Below are 14527 nucleotides of genomic sequence, written 5' to 3'. Positions count from 1 at the left end.
GTCTGGCCAACATTTTGATGTGGGCTCTTTTTCCAGCAAAATGATTAAAGGCATAATTTACCGTTTGCGGATGAAACAAAAACCCAGCATTAGTGCTTTAAATAGTTCTAAAATGTAAGTTCGGGATAGAGGCAACCATTGTAAAAATTTGAATCTGTATCATTGATGTTAAGTATTGTTAAATACACAAAATGTGAACAATAGTCATGATAAAAATGTTTCCAGACTAAACCATCTACAGTTATGGTTTATTGAGAAAAATACTGATATCTCCTTACATTTTAGGCTTTATTGCAATACTTTCATATGATAGGATGTTTTGTGATACAACAGACCTACACATATGCATTAAATGTAATATTTTGATTTTTTTTCTTTTTTTTTCAATCAAGCATTCCCAAAGGTAAACAGGACCTTTAAGTACAGAGTTGGGATCAAATGTGTAAATGCAGTTCTTTGTGAGCGCATGTGTTCATAATAATGATAATAATAATAATAATAACAATACTAGTGGCTATTTGTATCGTGCACAGGTCCATTTTTCAATGCTTATTAGCGCTTCACAGATGAAAAGATAAAAATCTATACATGTGCAACATGACAACAGGGAAGAGAATAACAAACAACAAGAAAACACATACCAGATAAAGAATACAACTACGGATTGCAGTTATATAATCCTCAGTGTGAGAGGAACATATACATTTTAGGTTTGGATTTGTTTCATAAAGAATATATATTGGCATACAAAGACAAAACAAGTGTGGGACTGAGACCTTGTCTTACAGTGCAAATTTCAAAAACTTGCAAAATTGATTACTGTAAATACATTTACAATGGCAGCAGATACGAAATAATGCAATCAGCTTGAAACATTTTGTTTCTGTAGAAACAAACATCATTGCAAGTTACTTTGATTGCACATGTCATGGAGCATTGGGTTGGACCGCTCTAAATGATGTCTGGTTGAATTATGACTGGCACAAGGCCATATCTGTGGTACTTCGGCCATCATTAAATCCTCGACATTGCTTGTAATCAATTTGGAAACGCTGATGTTGGATGGGTGCCATACCTGATTCAGTACATAGTTGTTGCTAGATTTCTTTATCATCAAGGCTTTAAAAAAAAAAAAAATCCCTGCTATTATAGCCCAATCAAACATGCCAGCATGAACAGTATCTACCACTTGGTACATATTTATACACACGTTGCTCATGTTTCACTTGCAGAGCAATTATCAAGTTCATCCAAAACAACTGGGTATGCGTATTTGCATCATCCTGAATCACAGATTTCTTTGTGGATAGGGAGAGAAAGTCCAGGAAAATTCTGTCATAGTATTGCTTACATCTTTCTGCTTCACAGAGCTAAAAATTATCTTCCTGATTTGAGTTTAAAAAAGAGAGAGTATTTTGTTGATCAACAGAAGTCAGAATTCAAGGGGGATACACACCATAAAAGCACAAACGTCCTTCTTGAAGTAAAAACATTGATTTCATGGGAGGAATAGTGCATGCATTCCCATGTCTGTAGAGGGCACATATTTGAAATATTGAATCACATCAAATGCTAGCATAATGGAAATCAAATGAACACACTGATACTTCATTTCCTGACGATATATTTGCTTAGCAGAACATGAACTGTTATGTCTAGGTCATATATTGTATGCAAAGCAAACTGTTATTGTGGATGTTGGAAAATGATGGAAAAGAGTCATATGTACATGGGCTGCAGAAATGCAGTATCATAAATGCCATCAGACCATTGCCAACCAGACATTGTAGGTCCTTACGTGCCGGCATTGTTGGCATGACAACACAAGGTTGCTGATTAATACGAGTTACATATATGTGTACACCTGGTACAAATCTCTCATTTCACTTTGAAGCATAACACATATCCCAACAAGCGGTAATAAAATGATTAGTACAATACACAAACATAATATAGAAATAATTGTTTTCCGGAAGGTGGATGACTATTGTTGCAAGGTGAAAAAACAAAAACAAACCCAAAATATGTGTCCACATGACAAAAGAATGGGCAAAACTGCTATTTAACTGACAAATATACATTTGCAAAATAGCACATACAAGTGTACTTCATAAGTAGTCTGTATTAACTTCAGCAATAATGCAAGATATAATGAAAGCATACAAGAGACCGAACAAGAAGTTTAGAACAATCTGCCATTACACACGCACAATTACAATGTGCATATAAAAGCTACAACAGACATCTCAATCAGACAGCAGCTTGCCAACTACATCTGTAACTTGCGAGAAAAGTGACAATATATTTCCATTCTGGGATTGTGACAGAGTGCCAAGAACAAATGCTGTGCTCTGCTTGAGTCATCTTACGTATTGTTCTTGAGAAAGAGAGGCCATGATTTCCATTCACTTTCTTCTTCTTCTTGTATTTTTGGCAAGGCTCACATGAATAAAATAAGGAATGAGTGATACAATGTATTTCATCATCTGAAAGGTATTCAAGCAACCATCGCAAACGAAATGCTACCCTGTAAGAATGCAGAATGTATTTAAAAAGGGAACGTAAAACAATAAGCACAAGCCTTCAATACAATAGCAACCATATAATGGCCCGATCTTAACCACATGAAAATTGGAATCTTTGTTCAATGTCAGTCCTTCCCAATTCTTTTTGAACATTAATAATGAGATGATATGTAAATAGCATTAAACATACTGCACACTCCTTGAGTGAAGTTAAGAGCACAATTTTGGAATCAGACCATAACCAATAATTTTAACTTGTTCAGTAATGTTTTGTAACATGTCTGCCAGTTTCTCCATCAATCTATATTCAGGTATTTAGTTCAACATGGTACAATTGTATGTCCTACATTTCTTCACTTGTGGCTGAACACTTTAACATAAACCGTTGCATTGAGACTTTGATCTTTGACCAGGGCCTTCACCATTGAACGGGCCCCATCTAATCAATAAGAATAACCCTGTCTCTGTGTACCCTTTCTGAATATGATGAGAGTCCTAAAGAGGTTTCAAGTTCCATAAATCTAATAGATGGCAGATGAACCCTGAAAACACGGCGCCTCCTGTATTCTTGTTATGTAAATACAGAAAGTACAGGAGAAATGGCAGGCAAATTTCAAGAATATTTAAGAGGTCGGGTAGAGGGAAATTCTGTACACAATTATTCCCGAATACACCCCCCATCACGACTTCTTTCAAACTGCTAACACTGAAGCTAAACACAAACAATATATCTTTTAGCCAGTGACTCCTTTGGAACGTGCACATTGCATTTCATGTCAAGCTTCTGATATGCCATCAGCCTACATTGAGATGTAATGGCGCTCAAAGGGGTGGGTTCAGTAAGTTCTCAGTTAATTCTCTTTGTTGTACTTAATTCTGTGGATTCATTCAATGATTTTAAAATGCCGGCATAACACAATTCTGCAGAGACTGTGCAGCCCCTTTTCTTAGCTGGGTTGTACAGGCACAAGCCCTGAGTAGCAAACATTTGACTCCACCACAAAACAACGTCCCTTCACTCTCCCTCCCCCCTAACCCCCCCCCCCCCCCCCCCCACACACTGCTGGCACTGCTGCCGCCACCGTAATTTGATTTTTCTCCCGCTCCCCTCTTGACATCATTAATGAATAATGCAGGCACGGTAATCCACAGTGTAGTTTCCTTTCGCTACTTTGTACAGGCCTTCTCTCTCTCTCTATCTCTCCACTTCTAAGGCAGTGCGAAAGCAAACCTGGGCAGCATATCAACCATTTAAAGGGACACACATGTCATGGTCAGCTAAACAGAGTGCACGCAGTGACTTTTGTGTGGCAGTGGAGTTGAGCATCTAGCATTCGAATAGCAGCAAGATGAGGTGATTACCTTCAGGATACTTTTTAAATATAGTATTCTGTAGTACCGGTTATACCAGGATGAGTGGACAAGATGCTACCTGAACTACATATCATCTGTTGAGAAAGATAACAGCATTAAGGTGCCACTAACGCTATAGGTTAGAGGAACCTTAATGCCCGTATATTATTCAACCAACAATATTGTATCTTCCACTATTTACACTGATATAAAAATCAAGTTTCATCAAGATCCTCCATCACTCCATCCCCCCTTCCCATGAAAAGAGAGTGTACCGTAGCGTGATTTTATATACTTGAAGAATGAATGCAGACATGCTACAATATTTGCTCACACATACTGCTTGAACTCCCCCCCCCCCCTCCCCCCATGTGCTATTGTACAAACATATCTCCATATTCATATTACTGTAACAAAAGTGATATCCTTCCATAATGACATCACATTCGGCAATCCTCTATGCCTTTCATTTATCAAATCAACTACTTATCATGGTTAAACAAACACACACATACACTTTTGTACATACAACGTATATAGATTTTTACAAACATCTAAACACTAACATATCTAGATTGAATTGGTGATAGATACCGTGGTGATGAGACAATAAATTGAAGTTCTGTCATCTTATGCTATAAGAACCCACATTTAGTGATTCCCTCAGAACATGAGCGCAGTCTGATGCAGTATAATAAGCACATCTTTCATGGCCCCTGCAATGCCATATGTGTTGTGTTATATATTATCAGATTTGGTATACAAACAAGGATCTTTGGGATGCTATGCTGGACAAGAGGTACTGTGTTGTCATGTCACAGAAAACTGCTAGGACACAGCTAAACTGAAAACTGAAAAAAAAAAATGGTAGAAAAGTGTACAAACACCTTGTAGCCCGATCCCACCAGGGAGGTGCACCTCCCTGATCCCACTGATATCATATAACTTGAAGACTGAATTGTCTTTGATTACAAAAAAATAATGTGGGAATACCCAATATTAGCTAATAAATCCCCTCCCCCAGATGGGAATCATACGTTGATGGCATGGGTTCAAACTGACTCTCCAAGACAACATAATCAAACGGCACAGTCAACAGGATGAGGCTTTGGATGTTGGAGAGTTTAGATACAACTCAGCTATGCACACACCGAGCAACCATAGCAGAGCCTTACAACAAGTAGCTTGAATTTCAGGACAAAAACATGTCCTCCAGCGAAATAAAAAATGAAGGAATAACTGTATGCATAATTTACACAGTGAACAAACATGGCCGATCAAAGATATTCACACAAGGTATTGAGATAAATTGCAATAATATGGACGAGACCCAACATAGAGTTATCACAGTTAACCTGAGCCGTGCCAGTATTGAGAAATGGGATTAAAGTAGAAGTCAACCCTGGAAATCAGTTTTGTGTGAATAGAAGCAGAAGGATTAGAGGAACAACACAAAGAAAGTGTGAACAAATTCTGATACAAACCAATAACGTTATGATATTTGGAATTTGTGATCAATATCGGCAATAACTATGGTGTCATACATTGTATCTGAGCCCTCATACCCCGTCCAGTAAGTTTTTAATACTACAACATGTACATGCATGCTTAAAATATTGTAAAATCATTGTAAATATTTTTCTATAACACTCCTGCTAGGAAAAAATATATTCCCGTCATCAATAACGAAAAAAGAAAAGAAAAGAGAGATATGAAATTTCATGCATGGGGCAAATAGAAGGTGAGCTTCCATGCTATATCACTGAGTTTCCAATAATGATAATCAATCCAATGTTTGATTGGTCACACCTTCAAAATTAAAGAACTTTCTCTTTTCTACTCAGAACCTTCTGATCTCATTTTTCAAGGTTTTTTAGTCAAACAAACTTATTTTTGGGTCAACTTTCCCTTTAAGTTCATTCCCAATTACACATTCAGACAGGCAATCAAGAGACATAGCTACAGTTGTTGGCCAGTATAGTGATATGTTAAAAGAAGATTTTTAACTATGCTGCTTTCTCCTACAGTGGTCAATTTCCTACACAGTAAATTCTAAAACTCAGAACATGAATTACAAAAACAGCAGTACCATGTCACAAGCTTCATGTGCTGATTAGTGTTAAGAGTTAAATCCCCTTGGAAAAGAATAAGAGATATCACTTGCAGCTCGAAAGAGTTTAAATACAGTATGTTCTATAAGCACATACTCTCTCTGCAGGGCACATTGACTGATGTTAAATACAGCATCATTGATACTCTCCTTGAAGAACAATTCTCTGGAGTCCCTCTTTAAAAAAATACACTTACAACCTTCTTACATTGATTACCGCATGTGAAGCAATACCAGTAGTTACATCATTCACTGACACGGGACTAGAAGACAGGTCACTCAACAAACTGAGTACCATAACTTCCTCAAACTCTGATGGATATGCAGGTTAAGAGTTAAAGGACAAGTCCATCTTCGTACACATGTGGACTGAGTGAATGCAACAATATTAGTAGAACACATCCGTGAGAGTTTGAGGAAAATTGGACAATCTGTTCAAAAGTTATGAATTTTTAAAGTATCTGTGCAGTCAATGCTGGATGAGATGACTACTACAGTGTGTGATGTCACATGCGTAGAATGACATAAGGAAAATATAAAAGAGAATTTCACAAAATTTCATTTTTTGAAAAAAGTGCACATTTCCTTGACTTGTAACTAATGTATCCCCCTGCCTCCTGAAAGAGGCGAGTCATGTGTTCCTTCATTATGCAAGAAAAGTTAAAATACGTTGAATTTTCTTTATATTTTTTGACATCGTTCTATACATGTGACATCACAAGCTGTAGCAGTCTTCTCATCCGGCAGTTAGCCAGCAGAAACTTCAAAAATTCAAAACTTTTGAATGGACTATCCAATTTTCCTCAAACTCTCACTGATGTGTTCTACTAATAGTAATATTGCTGCACTCACAAAATCCACGTCTATGAAGGTGAACTTGTCGTTCAAAATCCCATATACAACACTTGCTGAGAGATTGTTCTCTGGAGGCACCTGAAAATAGACACAGCACAACTATTCCAAACTGCTGATAAGTTTTCATCCATAAAAGTAACACAGAATGTAGACTCAGATGCATGGGCAGCAAGGCCACTTTTGACAGAGCTCTAGTCTGATTCTATTAACCCTGTTCTCCATATTAATTCAATTCATAGAATCGTTTCTGTGTATGAGTAGCACAACATGAGGACTCTGCAAGAGATAAAATGTTTTGTAGTTTCAAATGTTTGTCTTTTTCAAGAAACTTCAACATATTGCCTCTTATAAAATCTGATATTCTGGTCTACATCTGAAAAAAAAAAAGAGAAGAAAAATTACACTTGTGAATATAAATGGCAAAACTCTGCATTGTTAGTCCAAGAAGTAATGGTATTATGTACTCATATAATTTGTACACAATTGGCTGCAAATACACATAATGTGATCCATAATATTTCCTTACATTGTATACTGACAGCTCATAACTCAACTGTAACCATCAGTTCATCAGAAAAACAGGGAATGGTTCTTCTTATACACTGTGCCATGTTCAAAGTATCTATAACTGTGGTCATGCTGGCAAAACTCCTCCAAGTTGAAGTTCTCGAAGTTGGGCCAGTCTGAATGCTACTAACTCACCGAAAATTTCTCATCAGCCTTTCCACTAAGATAGGGGAATTTCCAGAACGCCCGCAAATCTTCCCCAAGTTTGTGCAGTCTGAACGCATGCAGCTGAAACTTTGCACAGTTTGCCATGTGACCATTCCACTCCCTGTTTGTGGTGCCTCCCAAGCCATCAGACAGTGTGCAACTTTTTCATAGTTGCACATGCTCATCAGTGACCAAAAACTTTTGTAACTTTAATATCGAGAACTGAAACTTTGAGAAGTGCGGCCAAGCAGTATGAATGAACAAACAAATTTCATAAAGTGTTCTCAAAGTTTTGCCAGTGTGACCGCTGCCTCAAATGAGATATTTCAAAAGCATTTGTAAGCCATCCATGCCACTTGAGTCTTTATGAAACTGAGCATCTCTGAAGACAGGAAAAGAAAAGTCTGCAATCATACTCCATATGGCAGAATGTACAATGAATGCATGTAACAAAAGCAAAAAAGTTTTAGATGATCATAAAGCTATAGAAAACAAGACATTTAGTACTGACCAAAGAAATTGCATTTCTTCCCTTTTGACGGGATAGTTACTCTTTTGCTTCATGAGTATAAATAACGGAATGTCAGAATATGCAGTCATACATACATGATCATTCTTAAGATGCTGTCTGTTCCAGATATTTGTGAAAAATTTCCAGCACAGTATTCAGGCAGTAACTCTGGATATTTCACTGAAATACTGGTTTAATAATGTGTTTTTGCATGAACAACCGCCTTGCAACAGCATACACATTTCAATAAAACATGCTCTAAAAATGTACTGTGTATACAATGTTCATGATTGATAGACTACCTCGTCTGAAAACATATCCAGGTATATATTGTCCACATTCACTGAAACATGATGATCTAATAGTACATCGAGAAAGCATGATACATTTTATTTGATCTCCATCTTATCACTGCCTTCAGCATTGTCCACTGCCCAGGTATGAGATACATACATACAGTCAATGAAGCAAAAGTTGAATTCACTGAAACTGAAAAAAAAAAAAAACACAAACAAAACCAACAACAACATTACATTGACTGCATGGGAAATCCATTGATCATAATACTACAGCATGTCTCCTGTTTAAAGAGGGAATTCCTTATCCTTTTTGGAATGTTCATTTCAGCCAGTTCTTAACCTGCACAAAGTTGACCTACTGTAGGCACAGTGAACTGTATACACATGTCTCATGACAGCTCACCAGCTACTGACGTCTCCAAGGAACAAAAAGGTGACTTGACTGGGAAGCTACTGCACTGAGCACACATCAAACAGATCGCATAAAGTAAGCCACATCACCCAGCGGCACTGGGACATTCTTCAACCACTGGTTCCCCTCATGAAGCTGATCCGACGTGTCTATCCAGGAGCCCTGCGGGAGATAGACATCACGCTGCCTGTCTCCCTCGTCGAGGACAGGTGCCACGAGGAGGTCATCTCCCAGCATGAACTGCGAGTCAGAAATCAGAGCATGGAAATCCATGGGTGCCACCCACCAAAGGGGTCTGACAAGTGGATCTCCCTTTTGTACAAAGTCTGCAACAAGCTCAGTTACTTTGGGAGCTACAGTGTTCTCATGGAAGGTGACCCACTTTTTCACAATTGCCTTCGTCTCGTCGTCGTACTCGGATAGTATTGTGGGGATTTGCATTGCAGGAAAGAAAGCAGACAATTCTATGTATCGCATCAAAAATTCCTTTTCTGGAAGGCAGTCTCTAGGCTGGGTGCATACATCCTGAAGGACTTTGAGATCTGGCATAAAGTAAGGATAGCCCTGCAGACCCAGTGTAAGAGCTGTAGGGATGATGGTCTTCAGGCCATTGTCATAATCCCAGTTGGGTTCTTTGGGAATCATTTCGACCATCAGTGGAATACTTTGGGACTGATAAGCGCTACGAACATATGGAGAGGCCAGCATATTCGCTAGGGTCGTGTACTTCATGGAGAATTCATCTGGATTCTGCAGGATTTCATTCATTTGGAAGCCCACGGGAAGATAGCTGGCTTGTCCATAGTCAAAGGTGAAGGCATCCAGCCCACTGTCCTTCATCAACTGAAGCTTTAACTTAAACCACTGGACGGCAAGGTTGCTGGACATGTCCAATATAGCACCAATATTATTTTCCCACTTGGTGAGTCCAGGAACAAGATTCCTCGGGTCCCTCACCCAGTGCCCCTTCTCTTCACCCTCAATAAAGTTTGCTGACTGTGTGCTGCAATATGGCGTAACCTGGATGGCAGTCTTGAATCCTAGATCCTTCACAGTAGACATCAAGTCGGAAAGGTCACCAAAACGGCTACTATCAAAGGTGAGGTCCCCTTCATGGGCAGAATAGGATGTCGGAATCTTTAACACCCCTGCAGTATACCCAAGCTCTTGAAGTGAATCAGCGGCATCTATCAGAAAGGATTCATTCCACTTGGATTTGTCTGCAGGGGTGGCAAGGTTCCAGCGAGGGTTGGAAACTGAATAACTATCTGGGGGTTCAGTAGCTCTTGTGACGTATAGATCACTCATATTCCTATGCACAGCTCTTATATCAGAGGCCAAGCACAATGAGTACTGGAGCAGCGCTTGATCTTGGGTTTTCCTCGGGAAAGAGTATCTAGTTTGACCAGCCTCAAAGCAAAGTTCTTGACTGTTGGCATCTACGCTGACAAAGAGAAACGATGAATCATTTACACGCACGCCAAGTCCGTTGGAGGATAACCAGTAGCGTTCTGCAATGGGGCCAAATGTGGAGTCCCGATCCCCAGTGAGAAATGGCTCTGCCGACAAGTTTCTGGCTAACTCCAAGGGCCACTGCTGGTCTGCAACAACGGCACCTCCATACCAGTGTGAGTTTTGAAATGAAAAGCAATCTTTGTGTGTCACGTCCTTGTGAATAGCTGTCCAGGCAAAGTCATAGCAATCCATATTGTCCTTCTCCTGCCAGTCGATCTCCAGCTGTCCGTATTCCCGCCACTCTAAGCACAATCTCTGATCAGTGGTCGTGGCACAGGTAGAGGGCGTCACACCCGGAAGATTCAACCCAACCCTACTGTGCGTGTAGTTCCTCCCCCTAAAGCTTACTCTTATGGTCTTGGTGTCTACATAGAACGTCAGCCGTCCCACTTTGTAGTGCAGTGGTGGCTCTGAGTAGAACAGTAAGATGCATGTTGTGCCAGTGACGATGAGGAGGAAGAGAGTGATGACCATCAATTTGAGTTTGATTTCACGTGGTGCTCTCAGAACCTGGGTTGGTTGGCTGATGTCCACCTGTGACGGGTCTGCGACTGAGTTTGTCCGACTTCTCAATTCTACCTGAGTCATACCATCATCCATGGGTGGCTTTTCGTCATCGAGTCTGACCATGGAGTGACCATTACCATTCCTGCCTTCTGGAACTTCCTCAACTAAAAAGCGGGTTGACCCAACTGTTGATAAAGGAAGCAAAAAGAATTGTCTGGTGAAAAACCCATATAAGAGAAGGAAGATTTCAACATGCTACTAGAAACGAAGGTCATTCTTTATTCTAAATACAGGGGAAACTCGGTATAACGAACACTGCTATAACGAGATATCGGTTATAACGAGGAAATTTTCCCGGTCCCAAATTTCCTTCCACACAAGTCTATGTAAAATGCTACTCTTATAGCGAGATCGGCTATAACGAAATAACTGCTATAACGAGATAAATTTTGTGACTTCCAAACAAAGAAAAACATAGCCAATCAAACCTGCTATAGCGAGGTAAAGCAAAATGCCTTCGGTAAAGCTTTACTTCGCCTGTGCTATCATCTTCCGAGATTGTAAAGCTTGATGCGCCAAAAACTGTCTTGTACACACATAATCATTTTCTTCAGTGCACTCCAGCTAGCACTGCATGATGTACGTGTAAGTGTGTGTGTGCGCGGACACTGATACATGCAGAAAATGTGGTGGTGGATGGGACGGTCATAATGTATAGGGGTCCTACATGACATCATCATGACGTTTAGCAAGAATGAGGCAATCTGATGCTGTGATTGGCTTTCTACATAGGGAATTCCCCATCTTCACAAACACGCAGTCATAATGTACATACAGAATGTGTCACATACACACACAACATTGTGCAGACCATATTCAAGCTTCCATACAACACACACCCATACGATAACCACATACCAATCCACATACGATCTTGATACAATCGCAAGCTATATAAATTTACAAATTCAAACATCTACAATTAATAAGAAACACATTCTTCACTTGATATTGGATTTCCTTGGCGAAAAACATCTTCTTACCCATAAAGGTGAGTAATTCCCTCACACACAATATCAAGTTATCAGTATTGATTGAAATATGATGGGTAGTCCCACATGTGCAAATTAATGTCTTTATGTTGTGCCTTCTTTTATGCCTACTGATATAACGAGATATCGGCTATAACGAGGAAAATGACTCGGTCCCAACCATCTCGTTATATCGAGTTTCCACTGTATAATGTAACTCAGTCTCCTCATACTCACATTCAGTTCCCACAAGAGGCTTACAATACATATACGTTGATGTATCTTATTTTTAATGTTAAGATTCAGATATACAATGTAGTTAATTAGTGGAAAGTATGGACAGGCAGAAAGGCCAGCTGAAGGATACAGAGAAACAAGTCTTTACAGACAGTCTTTACAGACAGGTACCAGTAGTCACTAAACACATTACTCCAGCTTTGATATTGCACATAATCGATAATAATGGACAATCTTTCAAAACTTTTTCTTTCACATAAGAATGATACAGGGAAAACAGTTCTCATATGCTCGCAGAACAGTGTCAATTCTTGCTCTAAAATGTACACATAATGCTACCCACTATTCACTTCAACTTACTTATATCTAGAGTTTACACTTCACAGACTGTCCTAGATTTCTACAGTACGTTAGATTTATATTGTTTGTCAGTCAGTATTTCTAACCTTACTCCTTAGATCTACTTACCTCGCGTCTCTGCGCTCGAATTTATCGAGTATCTATCCATTCTTCTCAGACGTAGTTAAGTAGTACTAGCAGGGACGGCGTACAGTAACAAACAGCTGGGCTTAGAATGTATGGCCTAGTTTAGGTCTCGCAGAATAGAGCCGAATTTAATTCCGGATTCCCTTTGAATAATGGCATACATACACTCGGTGCAAACAAGGAGGTAACCCTTATCCAAACCACGGCGTCCCTGATCTCTGATGCTGAGAGAGTCATCCTTCCCCTAATTGGGAGACAAGTTACTGTACTGGAGTGTAGTACATCATCATTACAAAATAAATGTGTCGGACAGTGTCACACGATCGATGCTTTGCAAGCTGCGCTGATGGACGGCGTTATATTCAGTGGCTAGTGAGTAGAGCGAGAAGTGAGGGTCAACTAAACAAGTACCGTACAGGCACCGGTACCGTTCTTTGCACTGCCACAAATGACGCCCTCTGCCTGTGCAAGGAGCTACATGCATGGTTCATAAAGCCAAGCGCCGCAGCTCTAGCGAAACTCTCTTCCTGATCCTCCCTCCCAAACATTTGTATTTAGGCCGACAGTACCAATATATTTTAGATTTAAAAAAAAATGCATCCTTTAGTGATTGGTTGACGTGATTATAGGTATCAGAATATTGGCTTGGTTGGCAGTTGACACTCCATGGTATACTATTTGCAAAATGATAACACTAAGTCTTTTTTTTTTTACATTTTACGAAGTAGGGCCAATAACAACCTTGTGAAATGATGTCACAAAGAAATTGTGACATCACAAAGTAATTCTGACATAGCGCGCTGTATGAAATGTAACAATTTCTAACAAAACAATTGTGACATCACAAAGCAAATCTGACATCGCGCGCTGCATTGTGTGAAATGTAACAATTTCTAATGAAACAATTGTGACATCACAAAGCAATTCTGACATCACAAAGCAATTCTGACATCGCGCGCTGCTTCTTACTGAATTGTCACATCACAAAGCAATTCTGACATCGCGCGCTGCTTCCGTCACTCTGTGAAATGTATCAATTTCTAACAAAGCAATTGTGACATCACAAAGCAAATCTGACATCGTGCTCTCCTCGTACTGTCAAATGTAACAATGATTTCTAACAAAACAATTGTAACGTACATCACAAAGCAATTCTGACATTGCGCGCTGTTTCTTCCTCGTCACTCTGTGAAATGTAACAATATGTCTAACAAAGCAATTGTGACATCATAAAGCAATTCTGACATCTCGCGCTGTTTCTTCCATTGTCACTCTGTGAAATGTAACAATTTCTAACAAAACAATTGTGACATCACAAAGTTATTCTGACATAATGCGCCGCTTCGTTGTACGGTCAGTGTAGGATTCCTCTGCAATCCACCACACGACTTCTTGCCTCACATTTCCCCTTCTTTTGTTTAATTTTTAGATCCAAAATAGAAAACGAAATAAACTCTGCTTAAGTTCGGTGCCTCCAAAAGTACTATTCACTGAGGGGCGCAGCCCCGAAGTGCATAGTAGAGTTTTGGAGATTACCTCTGCTGACAGTTTTAACCAGAAACTATGTATTTTGTACAGATCCACGATTTCTCAACATGTACAGGTGGAAACCAAAATGGTCTGAGTGAAACTCATGCATCTGTGCGTTGGTTTATTAAATTCTCTAGTACTGTTAGTGCATTCTCTAATACCTATAGTACACTTACTCGATCTATGTTAGTCGAGTAAACTGACGATAACAGTAATGATATTGATGATGATGACAATAACAATAATAATGACCATAATAATAATAAGAGGGGGGCGCGGAACGTCTTTTTTTTTTCAAGGTGGGGGCTGCGGGACGGGGGTGGGGTGGGGAGGGGGAGGGGGTAAGGTCTTCTTTATCCCGAAAGTTCATTATCTCAAATCACACAAATTTCGTAATATAGGCCTCTACCTGATGTTCGTTAATCCAAAAATAGATAGGGTT

General features: G+C 39.5%; 1 protein-coding gene across 1 annotated transcript; it reads right to left on the bottom strand.

The window, feature by feature from the left end:
- Nucleotides 1–8541: 8541 nt before the first annotated feature.
- On the bottom strand, nucleotides 8542–12828 carry LOC139739419 (myogenesis-regulating glycosidase-like). The gene is made up of 2 exons (XM_071650035.1): nucleotides 12538–12828; nucleotides 8542–10986 (listed from the first exon to the last, which is right to left on the bottom strand). The coding sequence occupies exons 1-2, from the start codon at nucleotides 12575–12577 to the stop codon at nucleotides 8837–8839; spliced, it is 2190 nt and encodes a 729-aa protein (XP_071506136.1). The 5' UTR covers nucleotides 12578–12828; the 3' UTR covers nucleotides 8542–8836.
- Nucleotides 12829–14527: the final 1699 nt, after the last annotated feature.

The sequence above is a fragment of the Diadema antillarum genome, unplaced genomic scaffold (assembly GCF_040938485.1).
Source record: "Diadema antillarum isolate AM-2024a unplaced genomic scaffold, OU_Dant_1.0 seq00000798_RagTag, whole genome shotgun sequence".
NCBI classification, from domain to species: Eukaryota; Metazoa; Echinodermata; class Echinoidea; order Diadematoida; family Diadematidae; genus Diadema; species Diadema antillarum.
Note: the sequence above shows the minus strand (reverse complement) of the source record. Positions and strands in the feature narration are given on the sequence as shown.

Excerpts from the sequence above, each read along its gene's own strand:
- LOC139739419 (XM_071650035.1), bottom strand. The coding sequence starts at position 12,577 with ATGGATAGATACTCGATAAATTCGAGCGCAGAGACGCGAG. Across the intron at positions 10,987-12,537 it reads TTCGAGCGCAGAGACGCGAG|TTGGGTCAACCCGCTTTTTA; the intron begins GTAAGTAGATCT and ends CTTTATCAACAG.